The sequence below is a fragment of the Ruditapes philippinarum genome, unplaced genomic scaffold (genome assembly GCF_026571515.1).
Source record: "Ruditapes philippinarum isolate M1 unplaced genomic scaffold, ASM2657151v2 ctg5183_1_1_1_1, whole genome shotgun sequence".
Taxonomy (NCBI): domain Eukaryota; kingdom Metazoa; phylum Mollusca; class Bivalvia; order Venerida; family Veneridae; genus Ruditapes; species Ruditapes philippinarum.
The window spans coordinates 77,501-99,621 of record NW_026861148.1 but is presented as its reverse complement, the minus strand read 5'-3'; the positions used below and the strand labels follow the sequence as shown (position 1 = coordinate 99,621).

The 22,121-nt window shown below is 32.3% G+C and overlaps 2 protein-coding genes across 4 annotated transcripts; both read left to right on the top strand.

Moving 5' to 3' along the window:
* The first annotated feature begins 1,006 nt into the window (after positions 1-1,006).
* LOC132714700 (uncharacterized) lies at positions 1,007-3,451 on the top strand. The gene is made up of 3 exons (XM_060697614.1): positions 1,007-1,409; positions 2,865-3,117; positions 3,328-3,451. Exons 1-3 carry the CDS (start codon positions 1,331-1,333, stop codon positions 3,449-3,451), a joined length of 456 nt encoding a protein of 151 aa, XP_060553597.1. The 5' UTR covers positions 1,007-1,330.
* Positions 3,452-3,854: 403 nt separating this feature from the next.
* On the top strand, positions 3,855-20,799 carry LOC132714698 (probable phosphorylase b kinase regulatory subunit alpha). 3 transcript variants are annotated; one of them, XM_060697609.1, is made up of 10 exons: positions 3,855-4,005; positions 4,684-4,762; positions 5,219-5,348; positions 5,996-6,094; positions 6,943-6,978; positions 10,527-10,636; positions 16,219-16,389; positions 16,837-16,890; positions 17,507-17,713; positions 18,157-20,797. In XM_060697609.1, the coding sequence occupies exons 1-10, from the start codon at positions 3,896-3,898 to the stop codon at positions 18,325-18,327; spliced, it is 1,167 nt and encodes a 388-aa protein (XP_060553592.1). In that variant the 5' UTR covers positions 3,855-3,895; the 3' UTR covers positions 18,328-20,797. The 3 variants fall into 3 exon arrangements, with proteins under 3 accessions (XP_060553592.1, XP_060553595.1, XP_060553594.1); XM_060697612.1 differs by lacking the exons at positions 6,943-6,978; positions 10,527-10,636 and adding an exon at positions 13,120-13,199 and having other exon boundaries at positions 18,157-20,799; XM_060697611.1 differs by lacking the exon at positions 6,943-6,978 and having other exon boundaries at positions 18,157-20,796.
* Positions 20,800-22,121: the final 1,322 nt, after the last annotated feature.

The window sequence follows — 22,121 nt, the reverse complement described above, 5'->3', positions numbered from 1 at the left end:
AGTTTGTTTGTACCTCAGATTAACTGAGGAAAATTCCATGTATGTCTTGTTCTGAAGTATCTCTATTGACATAAAGTGTATATTTTACTTTCCCATTGGAAAAATTAACATTGGATGTAAAGTAGGTCTGTAAAGATGTGTGTCGAGACAGATTAAGAATAAAATAATGATAGACAGAGTCTGTATGTTATAGAATACAACAAAAGTTATATAATGCCTGTCTTTGTGCAATTTGATGTATTTCCATGACATACATAATTTTTCCAAACTAGAGTTGAGATACTTAAGTATTGAATTTAATTTTCTCAGTTTTCCGAAGTAATTTTTTGTGTTTTGCAGATATTTTATATGTATGAAAAGAATTTATAATTATTCGTTTGAATGTCTTTTGATGATGATATTATATTAAAAATCTACATATAATCAGAACATGCAACATTGTATTCTACTAACAAATATGTTAAATCTTGAAATCTTGCTGATCGAAGAACCAGTACATGATAAATTTAGGACAAATGCTAGTTCTGGTAACATGCAGTAACTTGGTTAGAATCTTGCCAAATGTTCTTGTTAATGTGCAATATAGCACGGAAGGGTATTCAATTGCAGTTGAAACTCTAAAACGGAATTATTTTAATTGTTCTATTATTTTTAACGAAATGAAAAGAATTGAACCAGTAAGTAAGTAACGCCTTTACTATAACGAGGCTTACACATTTGGTTTCCTGAGCCTCAGCTGATACACAAACTAGTATTGACATTTGTTCCTCCTTTATATTATTATTGCAGTACTAGGAAAATAATTATAATTTGCTAGAAATATTTAAAATTATAAAAATTTAGATAGAACTTTATTTTTCTATTGTTGAAAAAGGTAGGATTTTTGGTCTTTATCATCATTCCTTTATCATCATTCATCATACTTTATTGCAACATTTCATCATGCTTTGAGTTTTAATTATCCCTTATTTTGATATTAAAGTTGTTTTTTGCTGTGTATTGTGTTTGCGATATTGATTTGAGAGTGTTCTTGATTTTTAGAATAATTGTCTTGCAAAAACAATATGTTACACTAATTGATTAATTATAGTTTTACTATGTGTCAATATAATTTGATAATTTTGTTAAATAATTGATGAATATCATAATATTTAATTTCAATATACGGTAGATATAATCAAAGTCATGTACATTATTATTGTCATATTTATAAGTAACCCATATATTGTACAATTTTACTAAATGTTTGATTATGAAAAAATGCATTATACAAATGGATATGAGATTTTCTCAATGATAATTAAATTATGTATTTATATTATTGTTGCATATGAAACTGATGTGTAACAAACATATTGCATTGTTTATTTCAGAAGACCGCCCACTTCCTGGCTCAGAACACCCTGAAGGTAAATATTTTACTCTTTTCTAAGAACAAACAAACTTGATCATGGGCGCTCACCAGATTGCTTTAACCCTTTCCTTCATGAGCATATTGTGAAAAATGGCCGTTTTCACTGAAAAGCCTCCTGTTACAAGTTCAAACTGCTATGAAACTATGAAAAATGCTTCAATACTGATGAAACTTGGCACAAATGTTGACTGGACCATAGCCTCTGTAACAACATGCTCAATCTTTAAATTTCCCATTACCATGGCAATGGGGGATGTCTCAAAATTACCAAAAATCACTATTTTGCATTGTTTTTTTTCCATCAAAACTGATCTCAAAGTGCTGCAACTTCTTAATGGATGGAGATAGAGTAAAAGGCTTTTCACCGTTGGTTACACATTACCTAACGATCAACCTGAAGCCATTTTTAGCCTGTCACATGTCCAAATTTTTTTTGGCGATCAAACAGAAGTCTGGCAACCCCTTGATGTACCTTTTTGATAGGGGGTGGCGTCGAAAAAGTGATTTATCAACATTTCTCAAATGAAAAACAGTGTTTGGGACCGAAATTGGGCATTTTTTCACTGTTTGAGGCCTCATAAGGGGAGGGGGTGGACAAAAAGCAGTCAAAACATGTCTATATGAGGTAAAGGGTTAAGGAAATGGGTAGAGTGTGGAAACAGCAATGTTTCAGAATGACAAGTAGGTGGGCATTGGATTTTCCAAAAGCTGTAAAATTGGTACAGTTGTTTTTGTTTGTAAAGTGATCACTGATGTTACTTTGGCAGAAATCAATCAACCATTGTGTAACTATTGTGTGTAAATATAAAAGTAAAGAAAATAAAAGTAGAAAGAAAAAAATACTGGCATGGATGATTTTAAGCTGCAGAATTAAATCAGCATAAGTTAATCTTCACGAAGCAAGGTTCAAGAGAATTTAGCAGTAAAAAGTTAATATCTAGTCATTTTAGTATCTAGTCATTTGATCACATCACAAGTTCAAGGTCACACTCAGAGGTCAATGTTTCAATACCTAAAATATACACTCTTGTTCAAGATTATGCTATGTCCAAGCACTAATGCTCTTGCTTGTACCATGTTTTAGCAAAAGTTTAAACTTTTTTGAAAGAGGGAAAAAACAGATGGGAATAATTATCACAATTTTCCTCTTAATGGTATAATTTAATTAGAACTTGAAAAATAATATTGCACTTATCAGTTAAGACTTTTCATTTTAGATTTAAAAAATGTTTGTTCTAAAAATAGACATAATTTTCTTGTGAAAATGATATATTTAATAATCTCTAGCAAGCCTATTAAAGTTCATAATGAACAATGTCTTTTGTCAGCCCATTCATCTATCCATGGTTTCATAAGAGAAAGACACCATCTTTTTAGTGCCTTTCGGACGAATGATTATATAGATGTTATACATTATAACTAACTTAATTGTCAATATTATCTTTTACAGAATCTTCCCACCATCATTTAAAAGATGCATCACCCTGGGCTTCTCCTGCACCTAGTCCAGTGCCGAGCCCGAAAGCGAGCCCACAAGGTTCCCCCAAGTTACAGAGAAAGAAGTGGGCATTCAGTGAAAAACATGCTTTTACACAGGAAAACAACTATGAGAGTGTGAACGCCCATGAGTTGGTGGAACAGCTGGCACAGTCAGAAAATCTCCAGGAACAGGCTGATATTATTCATTATCTGTACATGAAAAAGTAAGTGCTACATTTTATGTATTAGAAATAATGTAGGTTAACATTTTGTGATAAATGGAATAAGAATTTAATGCAAAAATACAGAATGATATTTTTTTTGTATTTTATTTTTTATGGCAGAACACTGTGAACTAACTGTGGTTTTCATGTATTCTTGAGGTTAAACTTCATAATGAATTTCCTATATGATGTATGACATGTTTATTTCAGAGGTACAGATTGGGATACAGAAGTTGATGGGAAATATTGTACAGTGGGAGAACTTTTACTGGAATTGTATGAAAAAGTATGTGGACTGGACATTTTTGTCATTTACAGTCAAAGCTGTGTTTAAAGACCACCTCTGTTCAAGTCACCCAAGCATTGTCTTATTCTACATGTAATAAAGCTATCCTGTCAGCTTAAGACACATCATCGGTTCTACTCAGGTGCCTAAAATAATGCACAGAGGGGCACCTTAGCTCTTCCTCCATCAGTGAAGCCAGAATGTCATCATATCACCTATGCTGTTTTGATGCAACATTAAACCCGAACAAAAAACAGTTTTCATTTATTTTTAATGACAGATTAATTGGCAGAATCTTTGTATATGCAAGTAAACTGTTACTAAAAATTAGAAAATTTAAATAAATTATTGGCCAAAAAATCCGAGATTGATTTTCAACAGTCTACATTTGATTTCATTGATAATTTGCCAATAAGATGTCACTTCACTTGTTTAATTATTTATTAGGCAGGACATTTTAAGCAATGGTGGTTAGTTAGGCATGCAGCAGGAATGTTGAAGAAACGGGTTGAAGACCTGGCCCTCGCAGCCACTGATTTACTTGTGCGTCAGAAACAGCTCTCAGTTGGGCTACCCCCTGATAGCGAGAAAACTATTACAAGGTATATAATGATATGAAAATATGCCTTGCTTACCTGACTTTCTTTGGTCTTATAATTTCATTAATGTGTTTTCTTTATAAGAAAAAAAAATATGAATGGAAAAAAGGGCTTCTGTGCTTACCTTAACAACACTGCAAAATATTTATTCTTTTAATAATGCACATTAAATTATGTAGCGTCCATTTTCATTGGATAATCATGATGTTTATATTATCCATATACACTGTTGCTATAGATATATAAAACTATGTTTGTATTTTCATTTTTGTTCTCAAATTAATTGTGCTGTATTATAAATTTGGTATAAAGACCTTTTACAGGTTGTATTGCCATGGATAACACTTCTGTTTGCAGTAAAAGCCTCACCATACAGCTTGGGTTATATAACCTTTATATTGCACCATATAACCTGTCAAAATTAATATCCTTACAACTTATATTTGAGCATGATGGTCATATATCTCTCAATGATGTTTCAGAAATCGTGTCAGAATAAAACTCTTGTCTCTTGCAGAGAATTTGGTTATTCATGGTTAGTCCAGGAAAGCTGATTAGATGATCTCACCACCAAGATATGACCAAAAATAAGTTAAATTGAGTGTAAAATCACAAATTAACAAACTTATATTATAATGTAATAATTATGTTAATATACAATTAATATATTACTTTTTTTAGCCCATTACCACCAGATGAGCTTGCCACCATTATATACAGTGTATGTGGGGAAGATCTCAGCACGGCTTCTCTTACACAGGTATTGATAGTTTTGTTAATTATTTTAATAATATAACTGTACTTCAGATTTGAAATCTGTTTATATTGCATCTACATGGTTATCTCAACAGAGATTGTAAGTGATCTTGTTCAGAGCCGAGTTTCTGAAATGGGATTTCAGAATGATTTGGTTGTAGAAAGCCATTTGATCAAGTGTGTAATTTATACAGTGAAAATATTTTCCATAAACACCAATAAAACAAATGATTCCTGGTGTATAACTAAATAATGACTACAAGTCAACTTGCTTATCAATCAAGCATTAAATATAATGTGTGTTTAAGGCTTTTTATTCTTTTTAACATGAAATGAATGGTAAAGTATTTATTTTTTTTCAACCTTAACATTTTTGAGAGATTCCATTAGCAAAAATAAAAATAAAATAAAAGATTTTAAGAGAATGTAAAAACTAAAACCTTGAGGTTAATTTTTTCAGGAGCTGTTGATATACTTAGCCATGTTTATCAGAACAGAACCTAAACTTTTCAATGAAATGTTACGATTAAGGGTTGGTCTGATTATACAAGTGATGGCTACAGAGTTGGCACGTCTCTTCAAATGTACAGGTATGTTATGACATTGTTAAAGTCTTTCAAAAAAACTGATCTGTTGTTTTGACATTCTTTGCATACATTGTGTGTGTATATGAGTCTATTTTTACTCACCACCGGTTGCACATATGGACAAGTCCTTCAGAAGAGTATATGTCATTATAGAATTTGGAAGATAGTGCCAGACACAGATACAGAAAGATGCCCAAATTCCAGAAGCTTCTCCTGGTTATTTAGCATGCCAAGTGTTTAAGCACCAATACACAGGACATATATTTAGAGTCTCACCCAAAAGACTGATTAGTAATTTTACTTGGCCAGCCCGGAAATCGAACCCACAAAGTCGAGATTACAAGTCTCGTGCTCTTACCAATTGAGCTATTTTGTCTGTATATGGTCTGTATACCTTATTGACACAGTGTGAATTCACTTCATTTCGTGGGCATGAAATTTTGTGGTTTTGTCACATTTTTGGGGTTCTTAAATTCGTGGACTGTTATTTTCCAAAAGGTAAAATGTAAATGTAATGCAAAATAATCTTACAGCAGCCGAAGTGAAATTTCATTGGATCTTAAAAGTTTGGCTTTTATCTAGTTCTAGCTAGGTAAATATGTTTGCGTTTAAATCTAACTTCACAGATTGTCTTGTTTTATGTTTTACAGGAGAAGAGGCCAGTGATCATCTTCTGAACCTGAGTCCATATGAACTTAAAATGATGTTACATCATATATTGAGTGGCAAAGAGTTCATGATTACAACAGGTAGGGAAAATTTTTCCAATAATTTTATTAGTAAGCAAATACCTATTATAGTCATGCCAGAAAGCTCGTCCATACAATTGTTACTAGACTCTATATTGCAGGATTTTAGAATTGTTGAAATCTCTTTAGAAAAGTCTTCAATTTTGAGCTTGTCAAATCCATTTCACCTGTAAAATGATGTAAAAGTTATTATCGAAGTTTAGATCAGAGGTCTGTTTGCAGACGCTAGTAGTAATATTTTTACTCGGAGAGATAGATAAATTTTACATTAGATAGTAGCTTTTAGAAAATTTGTATTAGATATAGAGGCATTCAAAAAGAAAGAACTTACTTAGAGCTTGTCAATGTCTTCTATTAATGTCTATTTCTTCATGTCACTAAAATTCATCATCGTTTCCCAGCGGCCCTCGAATGAGCTGGGGACATATTGTTTATTGGTCTTGACTACCTGTAGATAAATCTATTTCAGAAATAATATATGGCTAGAATTTTCATACTTTGGCACTGACCTATGAAAGGATCTTCTTTGTAACTTAATAAGATATGATCTTGATTCATACAATACCTTGGAACTTCAAAGTTCTGTTTTCAGTTTTAATTAAGGAAATTTCACCATACATTTTTATTGAGGAAAAGAATTTGAATGAGCACATTTATAATAAATGAATGCATCTTATTCCTTTTAGTTTTAAATATATTCATTTATTTCATTCGTAAATGTAGAAACTAAATCCTTAACAAAAATTTCTGATTCTACAGTATATCAATATTGTGTTGAATTTTACTTTCTGATTACTCTTTTGAAGTTTAAAATTAATTGATTAAGTTTGTATAATGAAAATTAAAAGGGGAGGATGTAGACAGAGAAACCATTTTGGAATTATGTGAGCATTTTATTTAAGCTTTTTTTCCCCTATTTTATTTGAAAGGAGGTACAGGTCTAACATGGTATTTAGTGTCAAAATTTAACATTTGAGCCGCGTCACGACAAAACCAACATAGTGCGTTTGCGACCAGCATGGATCCAGACCAGCCTGCGCATCCGCGCAGTCTGATCAGGATCCATGCTGTTCGCTTACCAACTCTATTACAAGTAGAGAAACTGATAGCGAACAGCATGGATCCTGATCAGACTGCGCAGATGCGCAGGCTGGTCTGGATCCATGCTGGTCGCAAACACACTATGTTGGTTTTGTCGTGACATGGCTCATTTCTTTTTATCACATGACACAGCTTGAATTCAGTGTAATACAATTATTGCGTAATTCTTTATAACATAAGGAAGCTTTTGCCATTTTTCAGTATTTTCTGGCTTTTAAACATCATGTCATTGTGACGAAAAGAATCTTGCATTAGTTGTTATTTCATTTCGACTTTCCAAACTTTTTTACACTTGTTTAGCGTAAATCTATTTGAAATATCAACTTATGTAAGGCCCTTCTATCTGTGTATGTGAAAAATGGTTTTTCAAACATGCATACTAATGCTGTAGTAATAGTTACGTCAGCTTAGATTTTAGCAAAACAAATTGTGCAGTTTTCTGAATTACACTACTTCATTCATATTAAATTTTATTTATTTCTATCTTGTACAATAAACAAGAAGAAATTGCATATACCGTATTCCCGCATTCAAGCTCTCAGCTCCCTCCCAAGAACTCAAGTATATGTTTTTAGATGCAGAGTTGTATAAAATGGTCTGAATCTTTGGACAGGGGGGGGGGGTTAAATGAGTACTGGACAATATGCAGACAGAACTTTAAACAAAAGTCATTAATCCTTAGAATTGTCTAAATGAGGATATTTGGTACACAACAAATACACGAACTGCTCTTTATATTATTTTTTAAAAGGCAATTATCATAAAACTTAAAATTCTCAGTGTATGTATGTTTGACAATTATTTTCTTTAAGTAGAAGTATATGTATGTCTGTTATGAAGATGGTATAAATGGGATTTTTCATGATTTCCTGTGGTATAGGAGGAATTGGTACACCTTGACAGCACAAGCAGCAATATTAACATGTCCATGCCACCAGTATAGAGCTTGGTCAGCGAACACATCCCTGCAGGCTTACCATTCTCTCATATATTGAAATAAGTCTTTCAATCCACAATTCCACAGTGTTATACCTGAAATTTGATATCAGAATTTAATGTTAAAATTGATTTAAAACTTTAAATTGTATAAATTTCATTTGTCCCGAATTCTATTTTATCATTGTTGGGCTAGCAAAATATTTTGATTTTAATTGTGGCAGCATGACCGAGTGCTTAATGCGTCAGACTAGTAATCTAATGATCGCTAGCCGCATTGGTTTAAACCCCATCAGGGGCCAGTCGTTGTTTCCTTGAGCAAGAAACTTTACACTCATTACTCAGTACTGGTTGGTTCCATGAACAGATTCAAAAGTGTGTCTATAAGCTTATAGCTTCCTACACAATCTAACTAGTAAAATAAATTCTGTATAAACCAAAATATTTCAATAACTGGACACTGTATACTGTTGACTGCTAATACCTCATATTCACAATGGACAGACTCAGTTCCAAATTCAAAGCTGGACTAGTTCATAACACACATTTTAGCAGGGAAGGGGTTATATAATAAGATTGAGGTAGCACTTTGCTTTGGGAACTTTAGTTTGACACTTTGTGGATACCTTATCTTCATTTTCTCATAATTTATACATATTGATGGGACTCTGTACCTCACGATACCACTGTCACTGGCAGTGATATCAAACATCAGTAACAATATCACTAATAAAAGAAACTTTAAGCACAAATTTCAGTCCTAGGTCTTTCTTTTTTTCTGTATACGTTTTTAGTTTGACTATTCAAAGAATAAGGAGAGTTTATAATTGTACTCGTGTCAGCATCTTACTTTGGCTTAGTTCTTGCTTGCAAGTTGATATCTCCAATACTATGAAAAGGAATTCGTCTAAACTTTACACACTAATTTGAGAGCATTATAGGAGGTCACTTTTCAAGACCCATAACTCTTATATCAATTTTGATAGAATTTTGCCCCGTTTTTAACTTAAAAAATTCTGCATTATCCAGGCTCTTGTTTTACTATCAGGCTATGCTCTTGTTTTAATGTCAGGCCATAGGAATAGTCGAGCATACTGCCCTACCAACAGGTCTTAACAGACATAATGTAGCAAGTCAGGCTTTATGACAAAGTTATTTGACTGGTTTAGCGTCAATTCTTATTGACAAACTAATTTGACTGGTTTAACATTAATTCTGTCAATTTTAAGATATAATTTTTAGAAATGAATATCTGTACCTCCTTATTACATCTTGGGTTTATCTGACAAATAGATTCTTTAACTAGTATTAAATTTTGTATTATGAACTTGGGTATATTACAATATTTTTGTCGCAACATTTCTATAATACATTTTGCAGGGTCTTATGTTAAGTTTAAAACTATAGTCCAAATAAAGTAAGTACATTGTATTTAATGTTAGGGATGGATCTATTTGTTGGAAAGCCTGTTTGCCAGTTTATTGTACTAGTTAAGCAGAATATTATTACAGTTCTTTAATCATTTCTCTATTCTTTAATTATTAGATCTTTGACTTTGAATATTAAAGTTCACAATAGAATTCTCACAAAAGTGTAATCAGAAATTGCTTTTTACAAAGAATACCTGCTTCTTTTGATCAGTCTTCCTGTATTATGATAATAACTAGACATGTATATTAATTTCCTTTCTAAGAAAAACAATTTGTTCACTCAATTTTAATATTCATTGTAAGATTTGATAACCCCCAATCTTTAAAACGTGAAAGTTTTTATTCCAAGTTAACTTTTAATTTCAAATTTTCAGATTTCTGACTCACCCATTTAATACAACATAGTTTTTAATGTGTTCTTTGAAATCATAACAAGAAGTTTTACATAAAAAGAAAATGAATTAAAGGAAAAATATTGAAATAGTCATTTACGGTGGAATTTGCCATAAAATGTTATGAAAGGGACCAACATTTTACCTGTCATTTTTCTTAATATTAAGATAGGCATCATAATCTTTATATAGTTACATGTAGTAATTAATTAGCTATTGAGATAATTAAACTGTTGAAGTAAGGGAGGTAACTCAGGCTTGGTGCTTGCTTGTTCAAAAGCTTGAGTTACCAAAATGTTTACTTTTCTGCAAATTTACTAATAATTTCGAAGAATTTGTTTTTAATAATTATGCAGTTTTGTAAGAAATGTGGTCAAAACAAACTCAAGCATTTTTTTAACTTTCAAAAATTATAAATATTTTTTTATTTTAAATGCTTGTGCATCAACTCAGTTATTTTTTAAGCTACATTTATTTGAATTCATTACTTTTTCAGAAAAGAGTTACTGTGTTTTTACATCCCGTGTGTTAAGCATGCATGTTAAAGTTTTTACTGTTGCGATCTAATTTTAGTAACAACGGATTACGATGATGAATACAAGCTGTCTGTCGTCACGAAACACGCTAAAAAAGAGACGTCTGCATTTGCGGAGAGATTGAGTAAAACGTCGACCCCCTCCAAGGTGCTTTTACGCCTTAAAACACTAACAGAGTATTTCAAAGCTGATGCTACTATTATTTTTCGTCTTATTTATTTATAATACTTTATGTGTGAATTTTTTTATTTTACCCTAGTTGAGCCAACTTTAATTTTCAGGAAAGAAAGATTTTTCAAGAGTTTGTTCTTTAGTTGAAAGTGATGTTCTTTTTATGCCCCCGCCATGTAATGGCCGGGGCATATAGTGTTACCCTGTTCCGTCCTTCCGTCATTCCGTCCTTCCGTCATTCCGTCATTCCGTCATTCTGTCTTTCCGTCATCATCAGTTTCCGTGCATTATCTTAGTAATGGTTGCACATATTCAACTCAAATTTGACATATGGATATGTCATGACAAAATACAGGTCAAGTTCGAATTTGGTCATGGTTCGATGATTTTTAGCAGAGTTATGCCCCTTTTACTTTGAAAATAATATGAAATTTTCAGTTTCCGTTCATTATCTCCCCAACAGTACAACACATTCAATTCAAATTTGACATATGGATATGTCATGAGAAAATACAGGTCAAGTTCGAATTTGGTCATGGTTCATCGATTTTTGGCAGAGTTATGCCCCTTTTACTTTGAAAATAACATGAAATTTTCAGTTTCCGTTCATTATCTCCCCAACCGTACAACACATTCAACTCAAATTTGACATATGGATATGTCATGAGAAAATACAGGTCAAGTTCGAATTTGGTCATGGTTCGATGATTTTTGGCAGAGTTATGCCCCTTTTACTTTGAAAATAATATGAAATTTTCAGTTTCCGTTCATTATCTCCCCAAGGGTACAACACATTCAACTCAAATTTTACATATGGATATGTCATGAGAAAATACAGGTCAAGTTCGAATTTGGTCATGGTTCGATGATTTTTGGCAGAGTTATGCCCCTTTTACTTTGAAAATAATATGAAATTTTCAGTTTCCGTTCATTATCTCCCCAACGGTACAACACATTCAACTCAAATTTTACATATGGATATGTCATGAGAAAATACAGGTCAAGTTTGAATTTGGTCAAGGTTCAATGATTTTTGGCAGAGTTATGCTCCTTTTACTTTGAAAATAATATGAAATTTTCAGATTCTGTTTATTATCTCCCCAACAGTACAACACATTCAACTCAAATTTGATATATGGATATCTTTTTGGAATGCCCAGGTCAAGTTCGAATATGGTCATGGTTCAATAATTTTTGGCAGAGTAATGCCCTTTTCACTTTGAAAATAATATGAAATTTACAGTTTCTGTTCATTATCTACCCAACAGTGTTTATACTTATTCAACTCAAATTTGACATATGGATATGTCAAAGGAATGGGCAGGTCAAGTTGGAATTTGGTCATGGTTTGATGATTTTTTGGCAGAGTTATGTCCCTTTCACTTTGAAAATAATATAGATACATCTTAGGAATAGGCAGTTTAACTTTGAATTTGGTCGTGGTTCAATGATTTTGGACAAACTTATCTTTCTTGAATATTGGAAAAATTTTGAACTTTCAGTTTCAGCACTCATACTTTTGTGGAAATGTATGTAGCCATTATTTTGGCTACAAATATGAAATATGCTATTTTCAAAAGGTTAAGACTGAATAATTTCAGTGCCTTGAACATTGAATGAAAATGGTTTGTGTTAACATTGAAAAGTTTTAAGGGCTTTGAACTTAAAATGAAAACAATAATTTGTGCAAACAAATTTGGAACTAAATATTATAACATCTGAAATTTTGGCTGCATGCGGGGGCATCCGTGGCATGATGACACATTTCTAGTTACTTGTATGTTTTCTTATTAAATGTCCTGTTTTCTTCCTGACGATGTTTTAACCATAGTTAGTTATGTACAGTAACTTATCTTTGTATTTTTGTTCCTATTCATAGTCTTCATCATAAATTATAAAGACTTTTAAACCTGCAGTGGAATACACTTTGAGTTTACAGTCCGTTATTTTGAAATTGCAGTCTTCGAAAGTGTTGAAGTTGGTTGTATGTCATAAGTCTTGGTTAAGATCCGCTAAATTGATAGATATTACTGTCTTTTGATAAGCCAATTCAAGAAACAGAAGAATTGAGTATGAATATATTTTGGTATTGGTTTATTGATTAAGTTTTAGGGAACTTAGTGACTGAAGATTTTTAGGGAGTTTGTGTGGGTTGGGGGTGTCCATATAATTTTAAAGAAAAAAAAGGTTTCAAAAATGTATTGTTGATTCAAGATGAAAAAGATAGGAAATACCTATGAATCTGAATAACCTTTTGAATGAATTTCATCATTTTCCATTCTATTTATTGTCACTCATCTTGTTCATACAGTTCTTATTGACCTACTTGAACACCCAGTTCATCTAATGTTGCATGAAGTTTTATTCAACAAAACTAACAAGAATTTGGTTTACTTTTTTATTTTTTTTTTAAAAATTAACACAATAATTAAAATATTCCTCTTTTTCTATTTACGAAGACCTTGAGGTAAGGACTGTTGGGTCGGTGATCCCAGTTCACGCACCCAGTGTAGCCTCGAGAAGGGCGTCACACATTGTAGTAAGTATGGCATGGCCTCGACTTCTCGGAGTGATACAATGTTTCTGCTTTGTTGGTTTCATAGAGCAGATCAGCTTAAAGATTATTTCAAAGAATTGTGCACCAAAAAAAACAACAAAAAAACAAAACATTTGTTGTTATTGCTTTTAGAAGAGCACCTTTTGCCCAAATTTTGCAATTGTCCCAAGCCTTTTTGCTAATTATTACATATTTCAGCATTGTTTTGACAAAGTGAGAAAATTTCTGAGAATACATTTGCAGCAAAGAATATTTTTATATAATTATACATTTTGTCTATTATTACATGTTGTTTGTTGTTAAGGCAATAATCATTCAGAATTATATGTTTTTTTCTAAAGTATTTTTTACTTCATTCTAGTCTAAATGGATATAAAAAGGTAGATAATTTTATTCAAAGCAATTTTTATCTGTTTTGGTTAAATGAACGATTTTTGGCTAAGTGTGTATCACCAGACCTTGTAGAATAGTAGATTAGTCCACTAACAACATTTTAAGATTGCCCTTGCAAGAGTGATTATGTCCTTTGTTCAAAACTAGCAGTTTTTACATAGATCTAGTTTAATATAGAAACCATATTCTATTCTTTTAATGCTGTTTGAGATGGAAAGAATAATTTTACATTTATTTTGACATTAATATGATATTTTATACAGATGTTTCTAAAGAAAAGACTTATTAAAAGTGCTTAGTGCAATAACCAATTAAATGCCCATGATTATACTGCAAATCAAGACTAAACTAGACTATTGTCTGCTCAAATATTTTGATAGCAAAATCCCAGAATACTGCTCATTGGAGAAAGTAATGAAACATTGAAGCTGAATTTTGAGTCCTGACCTTTTTTAGCTGGAGAAAAAATTGAAATTACTAGGTTGTCAACTCAGTTTTGTGTTTTTAAGGTGGTGTTGAAATTGGCCTAGATGGAGAGAATGCCAATTACAAATCTTAATCAAAGCCCAGGGTGGTTCATTACTGTATATGATCATCTTTTTATGCCGCCCCCTCCCCCCCATTTTTCGGGGATATAGATTTTTCCATCTATACTGCTATCATACTGTCTGTCCATAGCCTCACAAAAAAGGGGATAGGGGGCTTTTATAGTTATAACTATAAATATTTTTTCGATATCATAGTTTGATACTTATAACACTTTAGTTATTGTCCCCCGCCTTTTCAAAGAAAAAAGGGGGATATAGAAATAGGCTCCGTACGTCTATCTGTCTGTCCGTCCGTCTGTCCGCACAAACATTTTAGGTATATGAGCTACCTAACGGTACACTGGGACAAAAGAGAACAAAGGACTTCATTCTGTAAATAATAGTTAGCTCATAAGGAAACAATAGTAAGCCCACAAGGAAACAAAAGAAAAGAACAATAGAAATAGCTCATAAACCTGAAAAATTGGTACGTCCGTCCATCTGACCATCCGTCACACTTTTCGGTCCATAAGTTTGTCATTTATCAAAGGAATCTGAAATAACTTGGCATAAATGTTTGTTATAATAAGACGATGTGTCATGCGCTACAACCAGACCCCTACCTCCAAGGTCAAGGTCGCATTTGCTCATTCAAGGTCAACATTGTCTATTTGAGGGTATATGTCGTGTTTGGTCCATAACTTTCTTATCTTTGAAGGGATTTTGTAAATACTTGCCACAATTGTTCACAATAATGAGATGATGTGTCATGCACAACAACCAGTCACTTACCTCCAAGGTCAAGGTCACACTTGGTAACATAGTCTGTTACAGGGTATATTTTGTGTCCGGTCCATAACTTTTTCATAGATTGAAAGATTTTGTAAATACTGGCCACAAATAGTCACTATAATAAGACAATGTGTCATGCACAACACCTGCATCCCTACCTCCAAGTTCAAGGTCACACTTAGAGGTCAAAAATTAACAGAGTCTGTTTTGGGTATATTTTGTGTCCGATCAAGAACTTTTTGGGGATTTAAAAATAACTAGGCACAAATAGTCACAATAAGAAGACGATATGTTAAGTACAACACCTGCACCCCTACCTCCAAGGTCAAGGTCACACTTAGAGGTAAAAGGTTAACAGTCTGTTATATGGTATATTTTATGTCCTGTCTATAACTTCTTCATAGATCAAGAGATTTTGAAAATACTTGGCACAAATAGTCACAATGATAAGATGATATGTCATGTGTAACACCTGTGTTCCTACCTCCAAGGTCAAGGTCACACTTAGAGGTCAAAGATTTACATAGTCTGTTATAGGGTATATTTTGTGTCTGATCTACAACTTCTTCATAGTTCAAGGGATTTTGAAAATACTTGGCACAAATAGTTACAATAATAAGACTATATGTCATGCATAACACCTGCACCCCTACCTCCAAGGTCAAGGTCACACTTAGAGGTCAAAGCTTTACATGATTAATTTTTAAATTCCGTGTTTCATTTTATTTCTTTAAAAAATTTATTGTTGTATTTGCATATCTTAAGCATTGATCATAATTTTGGACTGAAAGTCCTGACTGATCCATACCTCAATCTTTTGAAATAGCACAATTTTATGCTTCGTATAAAAATTCCCTGTGGCGGGGGACATTGGTAACTCTGTTACAAATTCTTGTTACTCTTTAATTGTTTTTCCAGTGGACTTTAAAGTTGGCTCTTAAAGGTAGATGTTTAGGGTAGATGATTGATAAAGAATTTGTCTATTAAGGTTAACATTATTTTCTATATGGAAACACTTTGAAAACAGGCTAGTTCTCCCAATGTGATATTTTTACCCAATAAAATCTTTACAGAATTTTATTTGTTGTCTGAAACAAGGTGCTTTTAATCATTACAAAGAAATATTCAAAATAATTTGAATAAGAAATAAATGTAAAACATTGTAGAAAGAATAGCCACTGTTTTCTGAATTGTTCAGTATAATTTCTATGAATAACTTATTTTAATTGTTTACAAGCATATTTTGTGTAATAACATAATAAATATTTAAATAATAATGTGAATTTAAGGTACCAGGTGTGAGCTTCACACCTCCTGGAACAACCTCCAGAAAGAGTGACATGTTTGAGTCAGAAATGGAGGACAGACAAGGTCAGTGGCTACGAAGGAGGCGCCTTGATGGCGCACTTAATAGAGTACCTGTTGGTTTCTATACTCAAGTCTGGAAAGTATTAGAGAAGGTAGGTATTGTTGAATTGTGTCACACTTACTGCAGATTGCAAATCCAGATTCATGCTTATTTTTATGAAAATTTTGAAAATGTATTTAAAAGTTAAATATTTTGAGGTGAACGAAGAAAGTTAGTACATGTAACACATTGCAAACAGCATTTACAATCCGCCTAAATTACCAAAAAAAGGTAAAAATAAGCAAACATAGCCCTTACTGTGTAAGTCATGCAGTAGAAATATGGGGAAATCAGTCCTTGATTGCATATTACATGTAAATTATTACTTGAAACTTTTTACTTCTCGTTAATTCTTAGTACATTTTTCTCATTCGCTTTCTCCGTTTATCCAGAATAATTTTACTGGTCTTAATTGTGAAGGATGTCCACAAATTTTGCTTTTCTATCAAAATGGAGAAAAATAGTTACAATAATATTATTTTCAACCTATGTTTTACAGTGTCATGGTCTGAGTATCGGAAATCATTTCTTGCCACACAGTCTTACAAGAGAAGTATGTATATTTCTCTTACATTTATTTTGAATTATATATGAAAATGTTGATAATATTATCGTCATTATTATGTTAATAACATTCTGCTGGCAACAATTACTGTTTCTGCAATGAAAAATGCTACAATATTTGAACATGTCATTATCATTTTGTTGTTGACAGTTGTATCTCATTTTGAGTTTTTATTGAAATTTTAAGGCCTTAACCACTTAATAACTTGTATGTACTTCTTCAAAAAATTGGACCTTTCTTACCTCCTGAGCCCAGATTTATGCTGCCAATAGAGCTTTAATAACCTTCTTGGTACCTGAAAATTTTATAGTTTAATAGTGCTCTGAACCTTGCAAGGCTCACGGCCATGCTTATGACACTTGCAAGAAATTATTTTGAGAATGGTTCAGATAAACTTTTAAGATTTTGTAACAATCAAGCTAGAATATGTTATTTCACAAGACTTTCAGATATAGGAAAAAACGTTTTGTTGAATAGAGGACAATATTGGATGTAGGGAACTTGATAATATTTGTGAAAAACAAAAAATAATCTAATTTTCTACTTTATGATGGATGAGTTAGCATTAGATAAATTATTATTTATCACATTGTTTTATAATCAGATGACATCAGGGGAGTTCAAGTTTGCGTTACAAGTGGAGCGTGTGTTAAACATGATACCACAGCCGGAGTTCCGACAGATGATGGTAGAAGCGTTGATGGTTACGACAATGTTGGTGGACGGTGACTGTCGTATCAACCTGAGTGGTCAAGTCATACACATTGATAAAATTGTATTCAATGCAAATGATATATTCATTCAAGAACAGGTATTTGGTGCTTTTAATTTTGAGTTTAAAATCACTTTGGATAGATAATACATGTACATTATAGGGTTTCTGTTCTGTTAAAAAGAAGCAGGAAATTAAATAATATCTTAGTGAATTCTTGTTTAATATAATGCTAGAAGGCTGTCAGTGCTTTGCATTATTTCTTATATGGTGAAAAGTATTGGTATTGATGTGCTGAAAAATGTGCAAATTTTGAAATTAAATACATGTGGTACAATGTATTAATAAAAAAGAAAAGTAACTTGTTTTGTGAGGAAATGTCAGAAGTACACAATGTCAGAAGTATACAATGACAGTTGATTTCTGAAGAAAAATATAAAAAATATTAATTGTTTGACTTTTAAACACCATGAATAGTATTTTGAGAAATACTTTTGAACTTTAAAAAAAAAATTATCTCTTTTTTTTTCTTTTTTTTTCAGAAAATCTCACCGGAAGTTGTGGCCTCTTCACAGGGAGCTGCAGGTATATGTCAGCATTTATTTGATACAGCCCCTAGTGGGAGATATGGTACAATGTCTTATATGGCACGAGGACTTGCAATGGCATTAAATCTCGATCAGCATCAGAATCTGGAGTGCAGTATTAGCTGATAACTCCACACGCAGCTTTCTGAGAGGACTGATATAAATGATATGGAGTCTAATACTGCAAATTCACCTAATTTCGTTGGCATGGAATTTTGTGGTTTTGTCACAAAGAACATTTTTGTGTGTACTTAAATTTGTGGATAAATTTAAATAATGTGATGCAAAATATCTTACAGCAGACAGAATGAAATTTCATTGGATCTTAATTTCATGGTTAGACCTATCCATGAAAACCACAAAATTCAGCACCCTCTCAAATAGTAATGATTTTGCAGTATCCCTTTTCCAGGAAAAGATGTGTTGTGAACAGCTTTTATGTAGAGAGTCATGTTTACAAACATGTTTACTCTGTTTCAAGCCTTCATAACCATTTAAGAGTGAAAGTTTTAAGATGCTTGTAGTAAAAAGCTATAGTTATAGTGAATTTACTGTCAAACAGTATTTTGTTTTCATCTATGCGCAAGTTTCCTAAGAGATCTGATTTGTCCTTGTAAATGCAGGCTTATTCTTTTCAGGTGTTCTTATTTGTTGTTTTCATCAATTCTCTTCAATGTTGGCAGATTGATTTTTAATACTACCTGGCTTTTATTCATGCAAAGCTTGCGGCTGCCTTAGGGTAGTTGTTGATGTGCCAAATGTCTGTTTTTGCTTTATTCCTCATAGTCTTTGTACAAAAAAGTGGATAACAATTGAGCTTCTCAAATAAGGACAATATTTATATGTATGAAATACATTACTGGCGCATATTATTGTGTGTTAGTTACACTATTTGCACATATTTACATGTGTTAGTTACATTACTGGCATATACTTACATGTGTTAGTTACACTATTGGCATATATTTACATGTGTTAATTATGCTACTGGCACATATTTTCATGTGTTATCAACATGTTATTTGTTTTTAACTTTGGCAAATGTATATGAATTGTTACCTCATAAATCTTATTACCCTTGGCAAACACACATGGGGTTGGCTAAGTGATCAACAGGACTTACTTGTACTCTCAGGGTTGCCATCTACCTAGATTGAAACCTTGTAACTGGCAAGTCATTGTTACCTTGAAAAAGAAACTTTACACTGATTGTTCCAGGAATGGATTCAAGATTGTGTTGCTTCCTACACAATCAAACTAAAATAAAAATTCTATATACATTAAATGCACATGTGTTAGTTTACTGTTATTATCAGCCTTATTTTTCCAGAATTATCTGGTATCTAAACATGTTATCAAACCACTTGCCCATTACCGCTGTGGGTTTGAATCCTGCCAGGGACTTTTTATTCTTTCATGTACAGAAGCTATCCAGCTAGTATATAGAACATTAGTGGTTCTACTCAGGTGCCTGCTTGTGTCTGACATAATGCAGGGAGGTGTACCCGAGGTCGTCCTCCACCAGTAAAGATAGAAAGACACATAATGTCCTCTATAGTGTTGGTGTGATGTAAAAATGGAACAAAAAATAAACATGTTAACTTGAATGTACCTCAATTTTAACATTGAGTTTGGTATGTATAGGACAAAAAAAATAAATTGGCAGTTAAATATTTGGACATTTGCTTCAGATGATTTTAAACAGTTGGCACTCATTAGTTTGTACTACTTCACAGTTCCTTTCCCACATATGTTGACACTGCTTAATGAGAGCATTATTTGTCATTTTGATGCCTGAAGAATTATTTTAAAACAGTTGCAGTGAGTTTTATTTTACCTGTTAATTGAATTTGTATATTGAAGTATAGATTGGTAAATTATGTATTTTTCACCAGAATGTTTATGTTGATATTCTTTTAAAGGAACTCCGTGGAGGTTCAAAACCTGAAAAACATAAAATTGGAATTTCTTACAAAGATCAGATGGGGCATTCAAAACAAAAAGATATGCAAAAAAGAATAAAACTGACAAATAAATTGAAAATTGTATTTTTGTGCTATTCTTAGTTTGATTTGAGTGGAAAGCATGTCAACGCTTTTCAATTTTGGAATATTTTTCACAGTTACAATAATTATTCTGAAAAAAAGAATGAATGATCTGAAATTCTGCACAAAAGTTTATACTAATTTTAGTCTAGACCTACATCAAGTTAAACATTAATCTTGAAAAAAGATATACTTCCAGTCCCATCATGTCAAAAAACTTCAGTGGAGTCCCTTTAATTCTTTATAATATGGGCATTTACAATGATATATTTAAATTCATAACTAATAAGAAAGGTAACATTCAAGCAACATTTTTATGTGAGTTTATACAACTATTTAATCACTCAACTAACATATTTGAGGGACAAGTACGCCTACATAAGTGTCTACATAATTGAAATTTTAAGCTTTTACCTTTGTTCACAGTAAAAGGGTCCTGTTTTAACTAATTTTTTATCCAATGTTTTAAAATCTTAGCAATATTTGTAAATAATTATGAAATTTTTTATAAATTGATGTAAAAATGACATTTTACAAGAAACTTTATCTATTATTCATCAGATGTGAATATAAATAATAAATAATTCATCATGAAAAAATTTCCTTTACATGCATTCATGAGTTTGATTCTCTTTGCATACAGTTTATAGACACCATTGAAGTTTGTTATACCTACCTTTGTTAAAATTATAACAATAGATAGGGATTGTTTTTAATAAATTAATGATTTAAACAAATCTTTGTTTTAATTTGTGTATAGATACAGGTATTTGGAATAATCTCTGTGTAGTTAGGTGATGCCTTTGTAAAACCTTGCCTTTAAAGTGTTAGAAGATAGAATAGATGTTAAATCAACTTTACAAACACCTGATAGAGTGTGTTTTTTGGGCTAGTCAAGAAATGTTAAGTCTTGTAAAATTAATAACAAAATTGTTATTTTGCAAGCAGTCATGTGTTACTCTCGTGAAAAATTTCACCAAGGACTTGTATCTACAGAATATATTTGTCATCTTTATTTTTTTAAATGGATTCTACAGTGAGTTATTCAAAGGATCCTATAGTTTTTGCTTTCAGTAGTAATGGTTACATTGACCTCGAAATCAATAGGGGTCATCTACCAGTCAAGACTAACCTCTACACTCAACTCTAGTTGGCAGGACAAGCTTAAGTAATAATTTGTCATAAAGCTAACAAAATGTAAACAAAGTGGTATTTTGACTTACAAAATACTAAATCATTGAACTACCAAGAAGAAGAAGCTAAAAATAGTTCAGCTATCTGGCCAATGACAACTTTTAAAGAAATTGTAACAGGACACCAAAACGAGAAGCTTATGGGCCTTTAAGTGAAGGCGTAAAAATCCGGTTTGAGAACCATCCATGGTTTGCTTGCTGTCACTAAAAATCGACAACAAAGTTACAAGGTATATGCTCCCTGTTTGAGCATACAATTGTTCATATTTTTCAATGTACATCTAAAATGGGTTGGAAGCTATGGAATTAAAGGGGCGTCCGTGGCCGAGTGGTTAAGGTCGTTGACTTCAAACCACTTGCCCCTAACCGCTGTGGGTTCGAATCCTGACAGGGACTTTGGATTCTTTAATGTGAGGAAGCTATCCAGCTAGCTTACGGATCGTCGGTAGTTCTACTCAGGTACCCGTTTGTGCCTGAAATAATGCACAGAAGGGCACCCGAGGTCTTCCTCCACCAGTAAAGCTGGAACGTCGCGATATGACCTATACTGTGTCGATGTGACGTAAACCCAAAACAAACATGGAATTAAAAATAACGAAAAAAAAAAATGAATTGTCACATTTTATTGAGAAAAAGGAAAATGTATTTTATGATACAATGTAATAGTGTTATAAATGATAAC